This window comes from Amphiura filiformis, chromosome 12, assembly GCF_039555335.1.
Source record: "Amphiura filiformis chromosome 12, Afil_fr2py, whole genome shotgun sequence".
NCBI lineage: Eukaryota > Metazoa > Echinodermata > Ophiuroidea > Amphilepidida > Amphiuridae > Amphiura > Amphiura filiformis.
Window position 1 is genome coordinate 46165290 of NC_092639.1, and position 26013 is coordinate 46191302.

At 36.1% G+C, this 26013-nt stretch overlaps 2 protein-coding genes across 2 annotated transcripts in view; both read left to right on the forward strand.

The window, feature by feature from the left end:
* Nucleotides 1–4911, forward strand: part of LOC140166851 (fibronectin-like) — a 16091-nt gene extending 11180 nt beyond the window's left edge. Inside the window, exons 12-13 of the mRNA XM_072190340.1 lie at nt 3382–3474; nt 4562–4911. Of these exons, the coding sequence (XP_072046441.1) occupies nt 3382–3474; nt 4562–4911 (443 nt within the window). The remainder of the gene's footprint in view (nt 1–3381; nt 3475–4561) is intronic.
* Nucleotides 3244–26013, forward strand: part of LOC140166289 (fibronectin-like) — a 36370-nt gene continuing 13600 nt past the window's right edge. Inside the window, exons 1-15 of the mRNA XM_072189701.1 lie at nt 3244–3474; nt 4562–4846; nt 5586–5864; nt 6578–6844; nt 7342–7626; nt 11280–11392; nt 12467–12626; nt 15960–16232; nt 17106–17222; nt 17843–17995; nt 18504–18676; nt 19437–19542; nt 21749–21882; nt 24166–24295; nt 24472–24750. Coding sequence (XP_072045802.1) covers nt 5606–5864; nt 6578–6844; nt 7342–7626; nt 11280–11392; nt 12467–12626; nt 15960–16232; nt 17106–17222; nt 17843–17995; nt 18504–18676; nt 19437–19542; nt 21749–21882; nt 24166–24295; nt 24472–24750 — 2449 coding nt within the window. The 5' untranslated portion in view covers nt 3244–3474; nt 4562–4846; nt 5586–5605. The remainder of the gene's footprint in view (nt 3475–4561; nt 4847–5585; nt 5865–6577; nt 6845–7341; nt 7627–11279; nt 11393–12466; nt 12627–15959; nt 16233–17105; nt 17223–17842; nt 17996–18503; nt 18677–19436; nt 19543–21748; nt 21883–24165; nt 24296–24471; nt 24751–26013) is intronic.

Genomic DNA, 26013 nt, shown 5'->3' on the forward strand with positions numbered 1-26013 from the left:
GTCAAAGCGTGGTATCGGAGCGCTGTGTACAATTGAGCGGAGACTGACAGAGTTTGCTACAGGCTTTTATGGGTTTGGGCTCTGATAAAAGCCAGGTACCTCTCGATACAATTGCGCTATCGAAGACAGCAAAGCATTGCTGAGCTAAGTAGACCATAAAAACTGTCCTCCCTAAACCTTTGACGAGAGCGAATTTTAAGCGTACATCACATTTTACCGCGATGAAAAGCACTTGTCTCTGATTTGCTGCTGCCAAGTGGAAATTTATGAATGAACTTTGCGCCCGTACGCGATGGTAGCTCCGGCTTTGCAACATCACAGTAGTACGCGCTCAAGGTTTACTGCAAAATATTATACCAATACAAGGTTCTCTCTGCTAACACATATACAAATAATGCATTTTTGCTTTCTGTGCTTTTTTAGAAAACACAGCAACAGAGCATGTGGTAATCAAACATAAAAGCTGTACACACACACACAATGCAACTTTACGGGCATACATGTATCTTATTTTGAGATGACTGCGCAAAAGGTCAATACAGGTCTGGATATACAAATGGATATTACCAAACTGTCTATTCTTTTTGAAACTCAACTCATACTTCCTCTGTGGAAGATATTTCCAAAATCGTACACAGGGGTAGTGTGTAGATTTCAACTGGAATAGCCCATTTTGTGTGTGCTTTGTATTGCAGGGTTTTGCTGAGTGGCAGTGATGCCAGCGCCATACCTTAGGCATACAATTGGGCTACTTGACAATCACTTACCGCTACTCAAAAAACATGCAGCTACTTGCCTAAAATTGGGCTACTTTGCAAAAGTTAGGTCGCTGCAGTAGTTTGATATATTTTTCTTTCAATTTGGCAGATTTATAATGGTTTTGAGTCTCTGAAGCTACAATTACAAAGGGTTTTGTGACCATTTATTGATCGGTCAATAACTTTCTTGGCTTACCATTAACTATCGGAAGTTTTTAAGTCAAGTGCTTTTCCGCCCAATTTGGTGATTTATGTTCTAAATGCGAGTCAATCCGCCCAAATATCCAGTATTGGGCACTTTTTTTGGAAGCTTAAAAATTGGGCTACTTGAGACTCCTTTACCGTGGCCTGGCAAGCCAATGTGCCGTGCCATGGCGCTGAAAAGGTTTGGCAACACTGTGCTATATGGTCATTTTCACAGTAAAGGGTGTAACTTTTGATTTTTAGGGTCAAAATTTCAAACCACTTAAATATGTTTCTGTTTACTGTAATCATGCATAGAAGCAACTTAAATTCCAGTAAAATAGTGTTTCAAGGCTTAAACCTTTTGATTTCTGATAAAAAATTTGACATTTCCATAACATTTTGGTTAAAATCTAAGAAAAAATGTATTTTACATAAGCTCAGAAAATTATGACATGAAGCTGGAATACATGTGAAATCCCATTCCAAAGTAAGTCAACAGATATAAGTTAAATTTTATACCATGTTTTGCTATGTTTGTAATTGCAATTTTGAAAATTTTTAACATCAAGGGTCATTTGCAATGGAAATTTCCCAACCTTAAACATATTTTTTAAGTTTTAATTGGGTTCCTAAAATAATTTAAATGTCTAACTTCATGTACAAATACTACTTGATGAAAGGAACCTCCCAGCCAAGTTTCACAGAAATTGGAGTTATTTTTAGAATTGGCAATTCAAGCGATTTGTGTTTGGAGGCTTCAGTTAACAACACAGGTGATCATAAAAGTAAAATATTTGGCTAACTACTACAAGTTGACATGAAAAAATAGGTAAAAATATCACAATTACCAATTTTCATGCTTTGCTTCTAAGTATTGAATTTCAGTTGTGACAAAAATTAAATTATCACAGCAAGTCATTTTTTTTGTTTGGGAGGCTTCATGTTAACAATGGTTAAACATTGCAGAAGTATTTTTTTGAAAACAACACTGTTGGGATCATCTAAGCTGTTATTTTCTTGTGTGTATTGAATCAATGATTCTATGCGGCAGATATTGTAGATTTATAACATGGTAATTTTTTCACCCATTTGTTAAGTATGGTGTTATTTGCATGTGAAGCCTCGAAGCAGGCTTTCTTGGATATCAGTATATTTTTCAAGCATTAACCATAATATCAATTTTTTTTTAAATTTATGACATTCTGCACATATCATGCAACAATTACAATGCAGATATCAATATGGAACATACCAATTTAGATATGCATAGATGATAATTAAGCTTACTGTTGTTTGGAGGCTTCATTTGTTTGGAGGCTTCAATTGTTAACGGAAAGTTTGTATTGGGTCCCATTTTCAAGCGGTGATATATATCTCCATGATTTAAAAACAAGTGACTTGAGGATCTACTTTGCTACATTTTGATAAATAGATTGGATGAGCTCTTTTATTTATATTTGCCCAAGCTTGCTGAACAGTGTGTTTCGGAGGCTTCAAAAAAGTTAACGGAAAATCGGCTCTTTGAAGTCAAGATTTTATAAAAATTTTAAAAGCTTGCAAATCAACTAATTTTTGTTACCCATTTCAAGTAAAGATATCAACTGTTATGAATCAAGAAGAAGTGAAGAAATAACCAAGAATTATGAACCAAAGCTATACCCACAAAGTTTGTTAACAATTGTTAACGGAAAATGAAGCCTCCGAAACGACAAATATCAAAGTCCGGTTCGCAAAAATACAGGGCTGTTCACAATTAAATCTAATGTGGTAGTGTTTACTGAACATATGACCGTAATATCAAGATAAGAAAAATTATCCAGAACTAACTGAAGAAAAAAAAAAAAAAAAAAAAAATGTTACTGTTTTTTACAGTTTTTCAAAATGGCAATATTAGGTACATTTAAGCCTGCTAAAACTGAGCAGTAACTCCGAAGATGATTATGCTACCCAAGGTAGCTGCTAACTAGATGACTTATGTGGCCAAAAATCATGCAATTCTGTGGCTTTATTAGAAAACTACGGATCAAAATGCTAAAAATCCAAAGTTACACCCTTTACCGTGAAAATGACCATATATATAAGTAGGAAGATCACTAGTCTGCATCTTGTGGTGGCAGTGCTCTTTGGGCTTTCACTACTCCTTGGCAACTCAGCAGACCTCATTTTTGTTGCTTTGTTCCATTTGCTGCTGTTAATTGCCAGATGAATAAGAAAATAATTAAATTTACCGTTTTTGTTTCCTCATGCAGTTCCTTTCCCGCCAACTATTGTTGAAGTGGAGCATTTTGCCAGCAGTATATGAGCAGATATCATAGCCCAGCAGCCAGATTATTCCTTCATGGAAATCCTCCTCCAAAAACCGACTGATACCAGACCGCAAGTTATCAATAGACTTCTCCCTGGTCAAGATCCAACATTTAATTTTATTGGACTGCAGCGGATTCAGAATTCGTAATAGGTGCAAGGACTGTTGTGGGCTACGGAGACTTTGCTGAACAGAGTGAAGATGAAACACGCGTTGTACAAACATGTATGTTGTCAGTAATGTAATTCAAAAACATTTTAATTAAAGAATTCATGTTAAAGGTAGTATTTTTTTATCTTTCAATAAATGTAGTATTTTTTGTTGCTGCCTTGCATTTATCATAACACAGGCGATATCATTATTTTTAGTATAACAATAGCGCAAAGCCAAGTTTTTTCCGCCAAAAATAATGATGTCTCTCGTGCTATGTGAGACGATAAATGCACAGCTGCAGCTAAACAATATTAATCATTACAGTGGAAATTTTAATGAACACATCTGCCAATATCATAAGGTCATGCTTTGGTGTTGTATCTTGAAATGTGCACAGATACGATCGTGGACAGCTGTTGACAGCTGTGTTCATTCAAATGAAATTTCTACAATATTATATCCTACATTTGTTTTACATTACAAGGAATTACAGAGGGCTTAGAATCAATCAGTCCCATTATTGCTAATCGCCACCAATTGGTTCAAATAGTTGTATGTGCATTGCGTCAAGGCACACGCACTGAACCATATTTATATTGTGTCATATCACAAGGCCCCCCTGGCTGAGGGATTGACCAGGGAATTTAAATATAACTGGTAACAATATAGATGTAATTTGGGTATGGCCCTGTTTCACAAATCCTTACGATTGATTCACCACATGTTATCCCCTATTAAATCAAGCGTAAGATCAATCGTAAGTCTTCATGAAACGGGCCACACTGGTGTAATATGGCACAAAATTTTATTATATGAGAGCACTCTGTCTTTCTGGGTGGTTTATAAGTTGCAGACATGTACAAAGAAAGACATACATGTACAGGTGTACTTGTATCTCACAATCAGTTTTTCAAAGAATAGTGGGTTAACCACTGGTCACCCAATCACAATCTAAGTGCAGATATGATTAACATCAATTAAGGCTACACTCATGGAGCATGTGATTCTTGATACCCACTACAAATAACAGCACTATGACCATGATATAAGTTTCAGTCATAAAATAAATCTCACTGCAGTCAGTTGTATTGTCATCCACTCTGTTTGTCTACTTTATTCTTTTTATTGACTTAACCAAATTTTGATTTTTATCAAATAGTGGTGCTACAAGAGAATCAGCTTGCCGTTACTGGGTGCACAACATCTTCCATAATTCTTGCTGTTGGTGCATCTACCCTTAACGATCTCCAAGGCTACATCATCGACATCAATCCGGCACCATCCAATCCTCTTCAGCAGAATCCTGTGTACATCCCAGACAATGTGAACAACCTACAAGCTACCTTTGAGTATCTGAGTCCAGGCGTCCTGTATACATTCTCTCTGAGGGTTGCGCGGACATTGGGCAGTACCCCGGTACTGGATAATATCGTACAAAGAACTAGTAAGCCACTGTTAAAATGTCATTTAGCGTTAGGATTCATGCATGGCCAGTGTTTCTATCCATGAAGGATACCTGGGTGTATGTCTCTGAAATCTCCAAGTATGAGTATCTGGGATCAGTGGCATATCCAGGGGGGAGCCGGCTAAATGATTCTTTCATTCCCGTAACTTTTTCTACCTTTAAATCTAACTGACTGGAGGCTTTTTGGCAGAGGGAAGGAAAAAGATGAAGAGAATTTTTTCTCAGATGCAGTTTTGAACCTCCAGCCCCCAGGTGCTAGACACACAAGCGGTGATAGTGCACAACAGGGGAGTACCTTGCTCAGCCAGGCTTTCCGGGCCCATATGTGTGTTCCCATGATTCAATCACATCACATGAGATACTTGCACTCGCAGTTGCTTAATGCTATAGTCTTTGTGATTTTTGGTTGGGTTAGGATAAAGAACTTTATAGTTTCTTGAAATGCTTATGCATTGGCAACTTTGCTACTTTGGCTCTCACCATATAAGAAACTCGGCATGTGAGAACAGATTTTTAATTGTGTATGTGTGTAAATTCCCAATTTTTACATCGTTTCGTCATGTTAATAAGCCAGATAAGTGACTGATTAAAACATCTGGGGCTCTAATTAGGTATACCATTATTACAATTTGGTTTGTTTATTTATCAATTAACCTGTCGCTTTAAATTGCTTAGTTTTAAATTTTCATTCTTTCCATCTGTTGTTTTATCTCTACAGAACCTCTCGACCCACCAGGCATGATCGAAGATACAGGTGTGACTAGCATTGAGGTATCTTGGTTCCGAAATGTAAATATGGATCACTTCTATCTGAGCTGGGCCCCAGCCCATGGCAATGAAGAACAGCCAGTAACTCTTGGAGGAGATACTTCTGACTTCCTTATCACTGGACTGTCTCCAGACACCCCATACACCATCTATTTGTACGCAGTCACTGAAGGTGCTGGCGATGGTACTCAGACCATTAGTGCACCAACAATTCTGAATACCAGAACATGTAAGTGTAATGAATCTAGCAGACCACACAGTAATCCAATTGTGACCATGAAAGCTTTAACCAGAGTGTATAATATTAGCATGTCTGAGATAGGCTACTTTTTTCATCGGACTTGCGAACACCCTGAAATGTTGCTTCTTTAACTAGTAGTGACATACCAACCAAAAATTGAAAATTGAACAAATTTGCAATTGCTATCTTAACATAGGACTACTCCAGTTGAAATCCATAAGCCCGCTATGGAAGACACATCCTTACTCTTTCACACAAGGAGTGTGTACTATCTATACCCACTGTGTGGGCGATTAAGGTCATCCATAGGGGATGTATGGATTTCAACTGCAATGGGCACATGTATCCCACCCTATTCTTTATTCTTTGGTAGTCTTGTGACCCTGATATTATGAGTTATGACCCTAATTGGGGTCATGTCCCACTGGTTGGGAATCCCCACTGTATATCTGCAGTTTAAGTAATTGTATTAACAACCAAGTCCAAAACTTCAAAATAAAGTTGAACCTGACATTCAGGTGGGTGCAGCTTAGTTTAGGACACCCTATTATTCTTGTCTTCTTTTACACTGTGCTATCTTGGGAAAGTTTCTCCTTATACTTGTCTCTCCTTATACTGTGCTTTCGCTAAAGTTTTATTTCTTTGTTTTGTTATCTTTTATGATAAGCTTATTTACAGTGTATCATTTTTCGCCTTTTCAGTACTTTCTCTGCCAGGTGAAATCTTCATCAGGTCCTGCACCTCAAGCAGCGTATCAGTAACCTGGGGTGCCGCCCTCCCCGGCACCGGTTTTCTCCGTTACCGGGTCAGCATTAGCCCTCCAGATGCCATAGAAGATAGCAGCTTTGTCTATTCAACTGAACCTGACTTATTTGCTACATTTGAAGGACTGAATGATGCTGCTTTGTACACAATAACATTAACATTGGAGCCTGGTATCGAAACTACGACTATACTACAAGTCACAAGTGAGTTGGAAGACAATCGCTATGATACTAATACAATTTTTTTTTTAATCTGAGTGAAATTATAAACTTTGCACAACATAAATCAGCACTAAAAGTAGTCTACTTAAAATCTCAAGATCCAATGTGATCTGTCACAGACGATTGTTTCTCCCATACTCTGCAGGCATACAAAAAGTATAGCTTCTAATTATCATTAGCTCAACTAAAAGGGAGAGGTCAATTGATATCTTGGTGCCAGTCTGTCAGTGTTAACTTAATAGATAGATAACTGCCTATGCTATATTTCAGGTTGAGGTATAATTGAAGCGGGATTAAAAAGACTAACTTTGGCGTCATCTGTCAATCAAACTCTCACTCTGTGGCAGTCACGTTTTGATGCCACTGTGTTTTGATGCTGAGAATAGCAAAATACACACCCATGTCACAACCAAATAAAGTGTAGATTAGCCTTCACACACAAAAAAACACTTCATATTATTTACTTTTTGCACCTGTAGAACCATTACCACCTACGGAGGTGTTCTCTGTCCCAGTTATCACACCAATCTCAATCCGCATCGCATGGCATCCGTCACCAAGTCCTGATGTGTACTACGAGGTCACCTACAGTGAACAGTTTGACTTTAATGTAATCTTAGACGGAACTGTCTTTGGCACTGATCTAGAGGCATTACTGGAAGGACTGACGCCCTCTACAGTTTACGATATTGCAGTGCGTGCTGTGATCACAAGATCTGGTATTACTGCTAAGAGTGCACCTGAAAGCGTGTTAGAAAGCACACGTAAGTCATCTCAATAATTTCTTTCCGAGTATTTACTATTTCTTCATCGTAATTTTTTTTTATGATTACAGACTATAGTTTCACAAACAAATGCATTTTCAGGGTTGCTTGTGTGATATTTGGCAACAGAAAAAAGTAACAGTAATGTAGTTCAAATTATGTGAGAATAAACTGGGTATTCTGGGTTATTCATTTGTGCAAGTTGCACATTTTTTTGCACACAATTAAAATGGGACAAAAGCAAATTTATGGTATAAAATAACTTGTTCTAAGGTGATATAAAAACATTTTACGGGCGGACAGACTTTTCAAGTAGGGTCAATTGGTCTGGATTTTTTTCTGGAGGCTTAAATGAGCCAAAAATATCCCTGAAAGCTTACAAAATCTGGCAAAAATTTGATGGGGTTTTTTTTTGCAGACATTTTAAAAATGTTCTGAATTAAATAAATTTTGGCCAATGAAAAAACTACTGATTTTTACATAATTTTAAACTAAATTTTTAAAGAAAAAAATCTGGGTTAATTGGGCCTGTAAAACAGGGTTTTTTTTATCGCCTAATATCAATTTCTCAAGTTGGCATGATGTTTCAAGTTTGGATATTTTGCGGACTCAAAAAAAAAGCTTGAAAAATAATTTTTTTGGGTTGACAGTACCATAAAGGATACTGAAGTGTCTAAATCATGGCATATTGATATCCATTAAATAAGAGTAAATGGGCTATTCCAGTTGAAATCCGGATACCCCCAAGACATGACCTTAATCACCTAAACAGGGATGTGGATTTAAAATTGAGTCATCCATTTGAAATTCATACTCCCTGTGTAGAAGATTAAGATCATGTCAGGGGGTGTATGGATTTCACCAGAAATAGCCCAATGCGAAAGGTGTGGTTTTAAATTGAGTAATTTAAGCCTGAAAGGATATTTTACAGACAAAATATTCAAATTCATACAACTTCTTATTTTCAACAGCCTCACCAGAAGAATTTGGAGGTAACATGTTCATTGTGAAACAATTATTTATTGCACGTTACAGAGTTTTAATGTTGTCAAAGTCTGTCATTTACACACACAGTATTTGTTTGACTAGAATTTGTCTTTTTGATTCAGTGATAATGGAATTGAATACCTAAGAGGAAGTAGGACCCAACTCCATCTCCATTATATTCCCAATATTTGTGGAAGAAAGGCCCAACTTGGGCCTGTATATAGTTAAGCTTGTCTTCCATGGAAACCATGATTAAGTGTACTTGGAAGACAATTTAGACAGTGGATTTGAGCCCTTCTTTCACACACCAAGGAAGAACTGTCTGCTAGCAATAAAATGCTGGGTCTAACTTATTTTTGTAAAATGCTGGAGTTGGGCCCTTCTTCCACTTAGGTATTCAATTGTACACCAGTATATATATTGTGGGGTCACCTGTTTTACAATTGTAGTAATTTGTTGGGAATTCAAACAAAATCACCATTAGTTTCACTTTATGTTTTTTCCATTCAGTGATATTAAAATCAGTGTGCTATATTTTATTAGATTCATCTTGTTAATGTTGATCAAGATTGCCTGTTTTGACAGTTTTTGTTTTCAGTTTTGTTCACTTACCTGTCTGAAATTTGGAATTGTATGATGCTTGTTCTGTGTGCTCAGTCCGTGTGACATTGGTAAAGCAGGTTGACAGAGTTGTGTGCTTCATTTGTTGGGAGTTAAGGGATCTGGAATGAGTCGTTTCGACTGTATTTTTTGTGTGACATGTTAGCACATCTGATATATCGAATTGCATTCTGAATATGAAGAATGTCTTTCTGATATCAAATAATTTTCATTTTTTCACGATATAATACAAATTTTATGACCGATTCTTAAAATTTGATATTTTTCACATTTTTGATATATGACAGTCCTCGAAATAAATTTTATAAATCTTATGATATATTCTTAAAGTGTATGTAGTTGGGAGGAAAAGCCGACGATCAATTGAAAATTTTGACCTTCCATATTGTAGATATGGATTTTTTTCCCAAAAAGACCTAATTTTTTTTTTGGTGTTTTGGAAAAAAAATCCATACCTTCAATACGAAAGGTCAAATTCAATTGATCAAATTCAATTGATCGTCAGCTTTTCATCCCACCTACATACACTTTAAGTACATATCATCAGATTTATAAAGTTTACCGAGTACTGTTAAATATCAAAAATATAAATTTTAATCATTTGCCATAAAATGTGTATTACATTGCGAATTTCAAAAATCAAAATTATTTGATATCAGAAAGACATTCTTCGTATTCAGAATGCAATTCGATATGTCTGATGTGCTCTAATGTCCCATAATAAATACTGTCCAAACATTCATACCCCATCCCTTAATGCTATATTGAATGTATTAATTACTGATTGAACTATTGAACTTAATAAACAAGAATACTATACTAGGAACTTCAATTGAGTGAACACAGCTTTCAACATTGTATTCGATCCAACCGCGATTATATTGTGCATTTTTCAACTACAACGCAAACGCACAACCTTGGAAACAGTACTAATGAGTGCGTTGGCATGGTTGGAATAACTTCAGAGTTACATACACACAGTGACACATGCTGGCATACATTGCGCAGTGTATGCTAAATATCATCACGCTATGTCAGGCTGCGTTTATTCAATTGAAATTTCCACTATAGAGATATTGGATTTTCAGTATTCAATTTTATCTTATTACAAATTCCAATGACACTCAATTTTCAAAATTACTGGCTTTTGCTTGTGTAGATCAGATGGAGTTACATAAAAGTACTTTAGGGATCAAAGATAATTTGGCCGAAACTAGAATGAGCTACTCCATTTTCCCCTCCCCCTCCCCCCAAAGGAATTCCAACCAACTTCAACAGTTTAAATGATTCCAGATCCAGCCATTTTCATCAAAAGAAAGTGTGGAAGATTTTGGAATTCCAAACAAAGAATGGTCAAATTTACAGCCCCCCTCCCCCTTAAAAAAAATCAACTAGCAGAATATTTTCAGTTATTTTTTTTTCTTAACTTTCTTATGAATTCTTAATTTTACTGACCTCTATAATCCAAAATATTGCTACATAGCCTGGAAATCAACTACATTTTGCACTATGGAAATACATGATAATGGACATAAATAAGCATGGCAATTCGCTGTCGTAGTCTGACATCACTTCCTGCCGAGGTCACAACTACTCCCGTAGTAATGGATCAAGTGGTTGCATAACAACGCTATCTACGCTGTACACATCGATGTTTTGCTGTTTGAAAATCAAGTTTTAGCCATTTCTTATGGGTTTCACTGCCTAGTAAGCTTTTGCAAGATGTTTCCTTCTGAAATCATGAGGTTTCAGGTCTTAAATATGACTGGTAATTTAAAAATTTGATAAATGAATTCCATACATTGATATCGCCATTGCGGTTCTCGTGGAACTGAAAGCGTGATCCAGTCGCTATGGTAACGCCCCGGGGTAACCAATATGACGTCATGTCTACGATAGCGAATTTTGCCTTATAAGACTTCATGAACTATGGATTTTTGTTAACAAATTTACAGTTTTAAAGTTCAAATTGATCTATTTGTTATAATTTCTGTATTTCTGAGATTAATAAGTGAAATTTAACCATTATAATTTTTGACTAATAGGGGCTCTTGCTGCTGGTGAGATTTGGGTCAGAGGGGTCACGTCTACTGATGTTGATCTGCTGATTGGCTCCACAAACAACCCCAATGCATTGTGGTATGATTTGGTCCTGACGGTAAGTGCATGTTTTTCCTTGTCAGATATTTGCCCGTCTGTACAGGTGCGATTTCTCAGGATTTTTCATGATTTTCTTTTTATCATCTTTTAAGCACACTCCTGTGTCTAGTTCTGTTGTTTGAATTTTAGCTTTCTTTTGAAGATGAAAACTCATAATTAAATTGTTTTGATACTGTTGTAGAGAATGTGCTTTATAAGGTATGTATGCACAAAAGAGTTAGACCGGGTCTAAAGTAAGACCTGGTCTAAGTGGAATTTAGTTCCACCAGGAATAGTCTAGCAAATTTAAAGATTTAAATGCAAAGTTCAAAAATAATACAAAAAAACTTGCGCAAATGTAAAGGAAAATGTCCTTTCTCCTGGGACTAAATTCCACACTAGGTCTAACTTAAGACCCGGTCTAACTGTTTTGTGCATACGGACCTAAGGGTGAAATGTCCATAACCAAGTAGTGTTTAGGTTTCAGCTGCATTATTGTATATATTAAAACGTATCCGTCATCTAGTTTAATAATTTTATTTGTATATTAATTGTTACCTTAATCATGATGTTGGCTGTAGGGATTCTGAACTTTCTTGACACCATACCCTCGTTTCTTGAAGGTCAAACCACTATCAAAACTTACTGTGGTAAAGTCTTGTCGATCGACCCAATGTTTTGAGCTTATGACCCCTATGGTAGTTTGGCATACATCATCTTTGGGTGCTAATATAGGTGATTTGGGCTATTCCATTTAAAATCCACACATCCCCTAGCTGTGGAAGATTTCGGAAATATCTTGCACAGGGGGAGTATATTTTCCAAATGTAATTGGTCAGAGTTGATCAATTTGAAACCCATACTCCCCCTGTATTATAGCTTCACATATATCTTCCACAACTGGAGTGAGTATTTCAAATGAAAGTTACCCAACTCTCTATTCCATTTGAAATCTACACTCCCTCTGTTGAAGCTATTTCCAAAATCTTTCACAGGGGGAGTGTGGATTTTAAATGGGATAGCCCATTTGAAGTAACTGCCCAAACATTGTAATACAACTAATGAGGCATTTTAACCGATATACATTTTACAGAATGGTGCAACAATGACAAGACGACTGGAATTAGTCGATGAGGACTTCCAGAGTACCATCTTCTTAGACCTTCTACCTGGCACTGAGTATGAGGCTACATTGACCATTGTCCTTAGTGGTAACGCCAACGACCCACAAACATCTACAACTTTTACAACAAGTAAGTAATGCTATAGCCTGTCTCGTCTCAAGTTGAGAGTAATGTCATGTTGGATTTTGCAGTAGCAGATTTGAATTACGCGCACTAACCTAATCCTGTGGGGCATACACTCACACATAGAAGGGTGATATTTCATATGCTGGCAATGCAACTGCATAAATGCACTGATTATAATCTGCCCCTGCGCAATCCAACATGGTGTTACCCCCAACTTGAGATGTGAGACACTGTAAAACTGGTATTGTTACACCATACAATCTGACCAACTGTCTCTGTTCTGCAGCCAAGAGATTTTTCCAGCATATCCATTTTCCACCTAGGACATGCATGTTTGTATGGAGGTCAAGACATCACTGTTGTATCTGCCTCCATGTGGGATGCCCTTCCAGCTGACATACAAGATGCTGATTTGGTGGACATGTTCAAATCATAACTTAAGGGAAGGGGTATGAACGTTTGGACAGTATTTATTGTGGGACATTAGAGCACATCATACATATTGAATTGCATTCTGAATACGAAGAATGTCCTTTTGATATCAAATAATTTTGATTTTTGAAATTGCAATGTAATACACATTTTATGGCAAATCATTAAAATTGATATTTTGATATTTAACAGTACTTGAAGTAAACTTTATAAATCTGATGATTTATACTTAAAGTGTATGTAGGTGGGATGAAAAACCGACGATCAATTGAAAATTTTGACCTTTCGTATTGAAGATATGGATTTTTTTCCCAAAACACACACAAAAAAAAGGTCTTTTGGGAAAAAATCCATAAAGAAAATAGGTCTTTTTGGGAAAAAATCCATATCTTCAATATAAAAGGTCAAAATTTTCAATTGATCGTCGGCTTTTCCTCCCAGCTACATACACTTTAAGAATATATCATTAGATTTATAACATTTATTTCGAGGACTGTTATATATCAAAAATGTGAAAAATATCAAATTTTAATAATTTGTCATAAAATTTGTATTATATCGTGAATTTCAAAAATGAAAATTATTTGATATCAGAAAGACATGCTTCAGTATTCAGAATGCAATTAGATACGTCTGAGGTGCTCTCATGTCCCACAAAAAATACTGTCGAAACGCCATAAACGCTCATTCTAGATCCCTTAAGACACAACTTTTTAAATTACTAAATATGTGTATGGCTTTTTGTGATTTTTTTTACATTTCTGCTATTTTATGTTATTATGTTTTGAACAGCACTCAAAAGTTGCTTGCAATGTAAAGTGTCTATTTATTATAATTATTATTAACTAGAACAGGGTAGGGAATCAGATAGCAACATTTGCACAGTATTTTTGTGGGACCTGAGAGCACATCAGACACACCAAATGTGACCATCCACCACAACTGAGCCCGGATGTTGCCAGTGCCACTATTGAGATATGCTCCATTGAACTTAACAATAAACAATAGGAAACAAAGGATTTATTGACTGTTTTATTGATTTGTCACTACTTAAATGTCAAGTACTATAGACATGATATACATCATTTTAAAGCTAATTTCAAGCAGAATATTTTGGTTGAATATCTCAAAAATGATGATTGGCGACTTCAGGGCTCAGTTGTGCTGGATGGTCACAAATTGCATTCTGAATACGAGCAATGTCCTCCTGATATCAAATAATTTTGATTTTTTTTTCTAAAGTGCAATAGAGAAAAGAATCAATTTTTATTTAAGAACCGAGTTGAACTTTTTAGGTTTTAAAACATTTTATATATGATATATTCATCAGCAACCTTGTGTGAAAAAACCAAGGAATTAGCATTTACCGTTTTGTTTTTATGACACGTTTTATACCGATACCCAATTTTAATGTTTGTCCAAGAGACATCTAAAATTTGAATGTCAGCGCACTCTGTGAAAGGTAAATTTGGAACAACTGCCATTTTCTTGGCATTGAAATAAATTGGAGCACCCATTGTTATTGCCCTTAGTCTTTTTAAGGAGAAAAGAACATTATTTGTTGTTATTTTCATTTTACTTATACTTTAAAGATGTTTCAATCAAAAACATAAACATTTTGTTGGCAGTTTTTTCAAATGTCAAAATGAAATGCGCGCAAATTGAAGTGGAGTGAATTACAAAATATCCAGTAACTTGGACATATTGGGGTTTAAAAAACTGGAGTTGGAGTCGAGTGAGGTATGAAGGACTTAAAATAATATCAGAAATTTTGTTTGAACAGAAAAAGAAATTAAAATAACGCAAAACTCAACCTTGTTTAAGTTAAAGTCAGTTTCAGAGCTGGTGCCTTTACCGCGCATTTTGTGCTCTCATTCAAAATACATGGTATCTCGTGGACAAATAACAAAATTGGGTATCGCAGCAAAAGGACCTATAAAATTAAACGGTAGTCGCGATTCACTTCATATTTTCACAGAAGGCGACTTTTGAGTGTGGCATTTATAGAATTGTTCAATAATGGGAAAGTTTGACTTGGTTCTTGCATAAATATTGATTCTTTGCTCTATTGCACTTTTTTTGACTCACCCTGTATAAGACAAATTTTATGGCAAATTGTTAAAAATTGATATTTTGACATTTAACAGTCCTCGAAGCAAATTTTATGAATCTAATGATATGTACTTAAAGTGTATGTAGCTGGGAGGAAAGAGTCCTTATATTTCCTATATTTTTGCACTCTTCCTATATTTTCCTATATTCTTACAAAATGTCCTATAATTCCTATATTTTTTCTAAATTTAGGAAATTAACATGCTTTTTTTTCTCTTGCACTGGTCGATTTTATGTAAAATTGAACATTTATGCCCACCTTGCGCGCAGTTGACATAAATTTCCAGTAGGTCAGCAAGTAGATTTTACTGGCCTATAATTTTTGCCCAGTATTATTTATTTATGGCCATCATACCAGTCCAAAATGATGCACACATCATGCAAAAATTAAAGTACTTTTGGACTTTTCCCCCATAACAATACTTATTGGTCTCTAACGCCCACTATATAGTTTGTCAACTCAGAAGTACAAAGTAAATAGACCTTGGAAACTGGAGGTATGAGAATAATTATTTCAGTGCAATGCGTGTGTAAATGCTTCTTTGGCGTGCCAAATGCTGCGTGATGTGTACTTGCTGAGTGCACCACGCTCTTTACGTGTCAACCCCCGATGCCACAGATTTGGTTTGTAGAAAGATTTTAAATAAATAAATAAATAGGTTGAAGCAGTATATTTGACGTCCGCTGTCCTATATTTTTGCAAGTTCTGGCTTGAAATCTTGCTGATAATCCCTGTACATATAGTATAAAATTCAATTCTAACCATAATATGTCCATACACTTTTGTTCCAGGACCTGAAGCAACTCAAATTATTGAAGTTGACAATGCCGGACCAACATTCATTGAAATCAGCTGGTACCCACCATTTGGAAACTATGATGGTTTCAGACTTGTCTACCAGACCCCCGATGGACCTGTGGAAGTATTCTTGTCCAGGAATGTCTTCTCATACAGGCTTAATTTCTTGGATCCTGGTAGCTCGTATCCTGTTGAACTCTACACCACGGTTGACTCGCTGGATGGCGTACTGGAGAGCGAAGCGGCTACCATTGAGCCATCGACAAGTAAGAATACAATCACACAGACTGGTTGGACTGGGGGGGGGGGGCTTCAAAAGAATTTTACTTTCTAGGACAGGTCTTACGGTCATGTATAGGGTCCACAACTTAAGTTCCCCCCTAAATACTTTTTAAAATAGGTCAAAAAATATTTGACGAAATGCAAACGTGTAAAAAGTATGATGGTCTTATTTGTTTTACACATATGGACCGAATTATAGCTCCACACGTCGTTGCGTTCAGTCACAATTGGTCATTGTATAATTAAATAGACAATTTTAAACAGTGTTAAAAGTTGCATCTGAGTGCATAGGAGTCAACTCTCAAACAACACAGTAGGCCAGATCTATTCATGTGCGACTCAGGTGCGACTTTTAAAACATCCTCTTTTCTTACACAATTAACCATTGTGACTGAACGCAATAATGTGTGACGCTATAAATTGGTCCACATGTGTAAAACAAATAAGGCTGTACATTCTTTTAACATTTTTACATTTCGTAAAATATTTATCGACTTATTTAAAAAAAAGTATTAGGAGGGAACTTATCAGTTGTGGACCCTATATTATTTAATAACCCAGATGCCTCTTTATCATATTTGGAGTATAAAAAGGATTATGTGGGTGCAAATAGTATATGTTCAATGGCTGCATCAGGTTAGCGTTTTAAATTGCATTTTGCAGACGAACCCCAAAACTTGACAGATGCACTGAACGTCAAAATTTATTAGTTGGTCAGATATTGTTAATAAGCGGCAAAAACATGTATTTTAGGTGTTTGAAATCCAGGTGCTACTTGCACATACATATCAATCAAAACTACTCATCAGGTAACATGGACTAACAGAATGTTAACAATCTTGTCTCCTTTTTTCCAGCCATACTTGGAGAATTAGAGATTGCACTACGAGATCTTGGCACTGACTTTATTGAAATTGTATGGGGCGAAGTGGATGATGAGGACCTAGCTACTTACATAGTTACACTTAATCCAGGTGAGATGTCTACAAGAAGATTAAAGGGGAGAATACAGAATTCCATTATATTTTTCCACAAAGGATGCTATGAAAGTTTACTATAGTGGATTATAAAAAGGGCCCATGTTTAACTGTTTGATCAACTTGTTATACAGCAGGTCACAAGTTCAGGTCAGGTCAGCCATACTATGAAAGAAAACTAGTACCTGTTGCATTTAAAGGACTCCATCAATTTTTAGGTTTATTCTCTTACAACACTCAAATTTACAATTGAATGTCAGCATATAATCGGCAAAAATAATTTTATCTAGCTTACTGCGTTTTGTTTAGGTACAAGTTTGGACAAAAATGCCAAAAGATCAGATTTGAACAAAGAAAAACAATTTCATATTCGTACATTCGGGTGAAAAAGGACATCAGACCTGTTGTAAAATTCTGCCTTTGCGTTAAACTATCTAATCATAATTTTGTTTAGGTACAAGTTGGGACAAAAATGCCAAAAGATCAGATTTGAACAAAGAAAAACAATTTCATATTCGTACATTCTGGTGAAAAAGGACATCAAACCTATTGTAAAATTCTGCTCTTGCGTTAAACTATCTAATCAGAATTTTCTTGATTTGTTTTGCTCCTACCAGTGGAGGGAGATAACATAGGCATGTATCCTGAGTACAGACTGAGACCAGATTTCACATTTGAAAACTTGGTACCCGGACAACTCTACACAATCACAGTTGCTCCTGTCTATCCGGACAGTACCGGATCCTCCGAAGAGCTACTCCAAAGAACAAGTGAGTTAATCAAAGGTCATAATTTCTTTATACTGCATTGTTCTTAATAAATGCTTCGAGTGTGAAATCTTTCAATAGGAGGCGTTTATTAGAGTCAAATTTTTAATGAAAAAAATTGAAAATTGGAGCCAAAAATCATGAAAATTAATACAACTCACTTTGCAGCTCAAATCCATGATGGAGGCTGCCATATCAAGCAGAGTGTATTGGCAAATACTACAAAATGGGCTGTTCCATCTGAAATCCACACTCCACCTGTGGAAAATATCTTCCACAGGGGGAGAATGAATTTCAGATGGAATGAACACTTTAGGCAGCTCCATTTGAAACTTATCCTCCCTCTGTTGAAGATTCAGGTTGAATCTTTCTCAGAGGGTGTATGAAATTCATACTTCTGGTTATGAGTTTAATATGATCCATCACATAATAACTTCCATTTCTTATCGGATTATTTCCTTCACTTTGGTGTTATATTCATCTCTGTTATCACTATTATTGTTCTGAATAGCTCCACTGCCACCAACGGATCTAGACCAAATTGCCTCTGGGCCACTATCCCTTACTCTAGAATGGGCCCTACCAACAGAGGGCGTTTTTGACAGTTTGTTGCTAAATTACGTCGAGGATGGTGAGGAGATTGTAACGCTTTTGCCTGGAGATACTACATCATTTGTAGTTGAGGTAAGCTTAATGTTATGAAAGGTTTAAAAAAACAAATTTGTTTCCTGTAGACCGTACATATTTTGTTTTTGCGAGCAATTTATTCTTATATTCCTGTGTGTTTTTGCCCCTGAACATGTTTAAAACAAAATGGCCAACCAGTTACATAGATGGTTTTGCTTTAAGCTTGTTCAGTGTCCAATGACACATGAGGTTTTTTCTTGCCCAACGACATTTATATGGGAAATCCAGAAAATGGTTTTACAATGCAGCAAAGCAGGCTCTAAGTACATGGAGGTTAATACAGCCATTTGTGATATATCTTAATGCTCAGCATGCTAGCCATATTTCTCAAAATATCAAGAGCTATCTTAAGAATCACTGGACCAATACTTGGTTTGCTTGCGCTCATTTTAATGCATTTCTCATGCTGATTCTAAATGTGGTCATGCAAATATACGATTCTGAAATTTTTGAATTAAAAAAAAATTGAAACTTGTCGTCAGTAATCGACACCCAGATTAGAGTTAAGAGACATATATCTTAGGATTCATTTGATGAATCTCACCCGTGCTTTTTGTGCCATCTTCTAAATTGATGTGTTTGGGGCTCGAGCAAACTGATATATGAACATTTTTTGAGAGACAAAAGGTCAGGACTCAGCGGAGATTGAACCCTGGTCGCATTGTCTTACGCCCTGCTAGGGCGAAGCATATAGGCCGCCTCCTTCGTCATTATTTAATCTTGTATTGTTGACATTCTGAATGTTAATTCCATACAGAGTCTTGAACCAGGAACAACATATGACTTCTGTCTGCGTACCGTGTCTGGTGCAGGGGAGACTCAACAGCTGAGTGACATCATATGCATAGAGGATGCTAATACAGGTAAATCTTAGCCAGTGGGTGTGGTGTAGCTTGTATGTGGGACATATATGCGGTGCCTAGTACACTCTTGTGGAAAAATTGAGTTAGCTTGAAATTCCCCAGGACAAGAAACTTACTGCTAATTGTCTTGTTGTAACCCGTACGAAACTCGGGGAGCTGATCTTGGTTGCGAAGGTTATTTGTGGAATGTCTAGGGTGTGCGATTTTATAGCAGCAAAGTCCCTGAATTGTTGTTAAATGGTTTATGGAATGATGTGGGGCCGTAGTGGTCAGCAACAACCTGTAAAGTGTGCTGAGGCTTGTGGATCAACGTCTAGGCATTGTGCCTGTGCGCAGCACACTATAAATCACTGCGCTGCGCTTAATATGCCCAACCAACAACATATTTAGCTTTTGTTTTGTAGATTTGATTTTTAATTAAAATTCCTGCAATATAGCCATCATCTTTAGTAAAATTTAAAGATTAGTGTTATTTTGTGATCCACAGCATCATCCTCCACCCCCCCCCCCTATTTTTCTCAAAAAAGTTGACTACATTATGTTTATGTACAAAAATATTTCTTGCAGATTAATTCATTTAGCAAAAATATCGTAAAATTTGAATTACATTCTGGTACACCAGAACGAAATTACAACACATTGTCTATGGAGCAGTGTAATACACATAATAATGTTTCTGAATGCTCGTCTTGAAGAAACCAGTTTACCCATGCCGAGAATGGTCGCGTCCATTAAAATGACTTTTAAGGTCATGAACTAGGAGGTCAATCGGGTCATTGTCATGCGGTCATCGATCGGCGTGTTTGGCAACGGGTGGGCGGCCCATTCGCAAGGCAGATTCCTCCAAGTTTTTTCGTTAGCCAATGAGAGGAAGCCTTTTTTGGATCGATTGGCTTTGTCTTCTTTTTCAAATATCACAACGCATTCAGCTCTCATCCGACTAGGATCGGAAATTTAATTTTCCCACCCGCCACTCCCATAAGCGGTTGAGGAAAAATATGAATTGGTTGTAAAGCCAAAAATATCAATAACAATTTTTTTCTTTAAATGATATATTGTGTTTATGGAGTAAAAGAAAAATTGCAGCATGAAGAAAACATTCATGCTTTCATAAAAATCAATTGTTTTCGATACAAATGTTGCCAATCAATTGAGTAATTACAAATATTTTTAGAAATGCATAAGTCGTAGGCATCTCTCCTACAAGAACGCTTTTGAATATCTCGCAAGTTCCAACCAAGGAAATGCAGAAAAGGAATGAGCATATACAATGTTTGATATATATGATATGCATACTATTGTGTTGGAGGGTGATGGCGGATCATTCTCAACATCCATATAAAAAATTACTCAAATTATAGCCTTATAAGGCGCCCTTGCTTGTTAAGTATAGTAATTAATCAATAATGATTATCTTTTTAAATATATAGGTTATTTTCCTACAAAGCTACAAGGATGCTCGGGAACATCTTGTGGGCTCCAGCAAAGGAAAAGAACAAATCTTGAATTTAAATATGCTTCTAAGGCTTCAGCGTTTTGCTTTTAAAGGTCCTTGCTTGTAAGCAGTTTCCCTTACAATATGTAGCGTAACTCACCCTTTTTGCTTTTGCTCAACATTTTCTGCCTGTAAGCACCTTCCCTTACAATATATAGCGTAATTCACCCTATTCAAATCATATTATGTGCCCTTTTAGGTACCTCATCTGAAGGCTATTGGCCTGCGTAGCATCACACAGTTCCGTTGCTTTTATTTACCGGTATTCCATATATTTCTATTTTCCCAATTTTGCATCTTTTTGTATGCTTAACGCTTGCTGAAGCCTTAGCCATTTTGCTTTTTATATACGATAAATTGTTGTCTTTAATATTATATACATGTAAAGGATTTTTGCAATTGGCAAAATAAATGCCTGATCCTAGCGGAGGGCTAATGTGTCGCAAAATGTGATATTTTTCCCGTCTCTCCTTTCTCGGTCTTTGGGTAATCATGTATACCTCACAAATGTAAACCTGGAATCTACTGAAATTTGGGATGTAAGCTTTTTTTGTGAAAACTACTGAAAAATGTTATAAAAAAAGGATGCTAGGAACACAAAATACTCCTTTGATAAAATTTGATAAAAGCACACGTAATATCACCCATGCAGTTTATTGTTCAACAATGAAAAAAAAAAAAACATTGACTGTATGTATTATTATTTTACAGAGATACTACAGCCTAAACAACTATTGGTGCAAGATTACACATCAACAAGAATTTCTGTCATCTGGGGTGCGGCAGTCTGTGTGAATGCAGAGTACGAAGTGGCCATCATTCCAGACAATGGTGGATATAATCCAGTAAGAAAGCAAGAGTGTAGACAATTTTGAGGTGGTTAAGGGATCGGGAATGAGCGTTTTGAGCATTTCAACAGTATTTTTTGTGGGACATGAGAGCACATCAGACATACCGAATTACATTCTGAATATGAAGAATGTCTTTCTGATATCAAATAATTTTCATTTTTTGAAATTCACCATATAATACAAATTTTATGACAAATTATTAAAATTTGATATTTTTCACATTTTTGATATATAACAGTCCTCAAGTAAATTTTATAAATCTAATGATATATTCTTAAAGCCCGACGATCAATTGAAAATTTTGACCTTTTTTGTATTGAAGATATGGATTTTTTCCCCAAAAGACCTAATTTTGTTTGGTGTTTTGGGGAAAAAAATCCATATCTTCAATACGAAAGGTCAAAATTTTCAATTGATCATCGGCTTTTCATCCCACCTACATACACTTTAAGTACATATCATCAGATTTATAAAGTTTACTTCAAGTACTGTTAAATATCAAAAATATCAATTTTAATCATTTGCCATAAAATGTGTATTACATTGCTAATTTCAAAAATCTAAATTATTTGATATCAGAAGGACATTCTTCGATTCAGAATGCGATTCGATATGTCTGATGTGCTCTAATGTCCCACAATAAATACTGTCCAAACGCTCATACCCCATCCCTTAAGGTTTTGCTGAGTTTATAAATCAACGAGAAAGTCCAATAGGGAAAGAGTAACTGCTGTCACTCCAACAGATTAGGTTTAAAGTTACGCTGATTTCATACTTTACTGCTGCTTTGATGACAATTTTGCTTCACTGTGCAGTTGCACCAGAAATGCTTACCGTGACCGGCGCAGCGGCAAGCCAATTTATTGATCACTCCACCGCTTTGCCTGAAGCAGCAAATCAATAGGAGTTGAATTCAAGTCAACTCGGAAGCGACGCCGCCCTGACATATAAGAACAAGATTTTTGGCCAATCAGCACAAAGTGGAAGATTTTGGAAATATCTTCCACAGGGGGAGTATGTTTTTCAAATGTAACTGGTCTTGAAATCCATACTCCCTCTGTATTGTGGCTTTACCTATATCTTCCACAACTGGAGTGAGTATTTGTTTCTAATGGAAGTTACCCAATTGTCTATTCTTTTCAAAACTCACACTCCCTCTTTGTAAAACTTTAGCTAAATCTTCCACAGGGGTGGTGTGGATTTTAAATGGAATTGCCCATTAGCAACATTGGCTTTTATAGTCATGCTGTGCCACTCCGCTTGCAGAAAAGTGCAAGTGGCATGATAAAAAGTCATGCCGCTGAGCGGCGAGCAGCAGTAAGTTTGAAACCAGCACAAGGATTAGGATTATGACATTAGGTAATAGGATTATCAGGATTCCTTGAAAAGTCCTTGAAAATTGGAATTTTACCTAAAGTATAATTTTGACAAAATTTGGAGAGTTGAGAGGAGCTGTCACTTTCGTTAACACATGCTGCCTGGAGAGCTGCATCATGATTTTTGTGTTGTGGTAAGTCATTGAAAATCATGCTTTTGAACCTTAAAAGTCCTTGAAGGCTTCAAGTTGCAGAAACCCTGGATTATGGTTGGAGTGAAACCACTACTATTCTAAAGTTGGGTTTATATCCTTTGTGTAAAACTGCCTAGCACAGAAATCTTCTATTGAAAGATTATACAGCTTTATTCTGTAAGCTGCTTAATTCCTGAATTGAGTCTTTACACTAGTCTAACTCATGAATATCTTAACATCAAGGATATACCAACATGCCCTTACAGGTGTGTGTTCAGGGTTGCCAAACCCGCGATTTGGTAGCCCAATTGGGCGACTTTTGAAGATTTTTCCCGCGACTTTTGACAATTTCCGGTCCCATAGAAACCAATGGTTAAGAAAAAAAATTGGGCGATTTTTCAACATTGGCTCCCGCGACTTCCGCTAGTTTCCTGCCCCATAGAAACCAATGGTAAAGAGAAAAATTGGGCGACTTTTCGATTATTTGACCCGCGATTCAGGCTGAAATCTTTTGGCAACCCTGTGTGTGTTTTTAGTTGATATGTGACCCACTCTGATCCATTTCATCTAACATCAACATTTTTGTAATTTGATTTTTGATTCTCATTAGCTTGTTCACAAAATTTAACAATCTAACATTAATGTCACAAAGGATGAATTTAACATCCGAAAATGACACCTTACAGTATGAATCATGTCAATCAGTATGTTTGTGGATGCATGCAGATAATCAATAATTATTTTGTATCATCTTTATATCATTATAGTCTGTGGAACCAGGATTTACCGACTATACCTTCTCTGGTCTACTAGCAGGAGTGGAATATGTTATAGAACTCACATGCCGGTGTCCTTTAGATGACCAAACCTTTACAACAGCCGTCATCCAACGTACAAGTATGTATAGAGTTGCCATTGCATCATGTTTTAAACCATATAAAGGTTCAGTTCAGGGTCAAGGGTCTGTTGTCAGAGGAGGGGGTTCTCAGTTGTATTGAGATATTTCATCCAAACATTTGTTAAATTCTAAATAAATACAAGAAATGGGGTGTTTTTTTAATTTCTTTTTTCAGGTCCAGTACCGCCAATCAGACTGCAGCTCTCCGACAAAGGTGTGAATTTTGCCGACTTGTCATGGGAGGATCCAATTGAAATCAATGACTACCTTGAATACGAGGTCCGCTATGCTGAATGTGGCATCCTAGCCGTCAATAACAGGGTAACTGACGGAACCAATTTCCGCATTGATGGTCTCGAGGGAGGAACATGTTATGTAGTAGAGGTCAGAACACAAGCTGGTATTGGTCCTACTGCAACTCTTAGTGATCCTGTTTCATTGGAGTTCACAACAGGTAAAGATTTTGATTTGAAATTTTAACCCCCTTTCAGAATATTGAAGGCGTATCATTACTCAAACCAAACTTGATCACCCCCTGCCTTGGATTCAACATCTTTTCTGTATAATCCCTCAAGATTAAGAAAAACAGAAAATGGAAAACAATTGAATTATCTGATATGGATCATCATTTTGGTGATTTGTTATGGAAATCATATGCTCCTTTCTTAACAAGCTTGATAATATCCAATTAGCGGACTCTCTCAGGACTTGGTATATTTATCGTGATAGGGCATGTCATGATATTTATAATAAAAGATTTTCTGATTTGGGATATTTCCAGTGTCTATGGTTTAATAGAAATATTAAGTCCAAAACTAAGAAGTTCTTTCTTTATGAGGATTGGTGCGACAAAGGTATTGTGTATATAAGTGATCTTTTAACCTCTCCCAGGTAGTAGACTCTTTGAAGAATTGATTCTTGACTTTGGTATATCCAAGTTAGATAGAAGAATATTTAATTTCCTTATGAAATGTATTCCCAGTTTGTGGCTTCAGGGTTCAGATTCCAACTCTAATATTTTTGATGATGTCACAGCGGGTCTTCTTAATGCTCAAAAGGTCCCAAAATTTGCATACTCTATTTTGACAGAGACGTGTATTCTGGAGAGGCGTCTTGAATTTTGGGAAAAAATCGCTGATGTCGATAATGTGGTTGATGACCCTGATGACACTGAGTGGGAAGAAATTCATTTGCGTAATTTTAAATGCTCTATTGATACAAAGTTCCGCTCTTTCTATTTCAAGGTTTTCCATAAAGCTATTGCTTTTAATGATTTTTTATTTAAAATCAAACCTAAAGATTCACCTCTTTGTGATCTTTGTAAAAAATTCCCTGAATCTATTGTTCATATTTTTTGTGAATGTGAGCTCATAAAACCAATTTGGGATGATTTAATAAAGGTTATTCAAGACAAACATGACATTAATTTTTCAATGTCAAATTTTGAAAAGGTGTTTGGGGTTTTTAAAGACAATTTTCTTACATATCTATGCTTGTCTGTAAAATATTATATTTATTTGTGTAAATTTCAAAATAAGAAGCCTTCTTTTATTGCTTGTAAAGTATATATTAAAAATAACAGGGAAACCGAGTATTACATTGCTAAAAAAAAGGGTAAACTTTCTGCTCATTATAAAAAAGTGGAGATTTGACCTTTAATTTTGTTTTTGTGTATGTACTGGGCTGTGTTGAAGGCAGTGTTAAATTACATGTATTT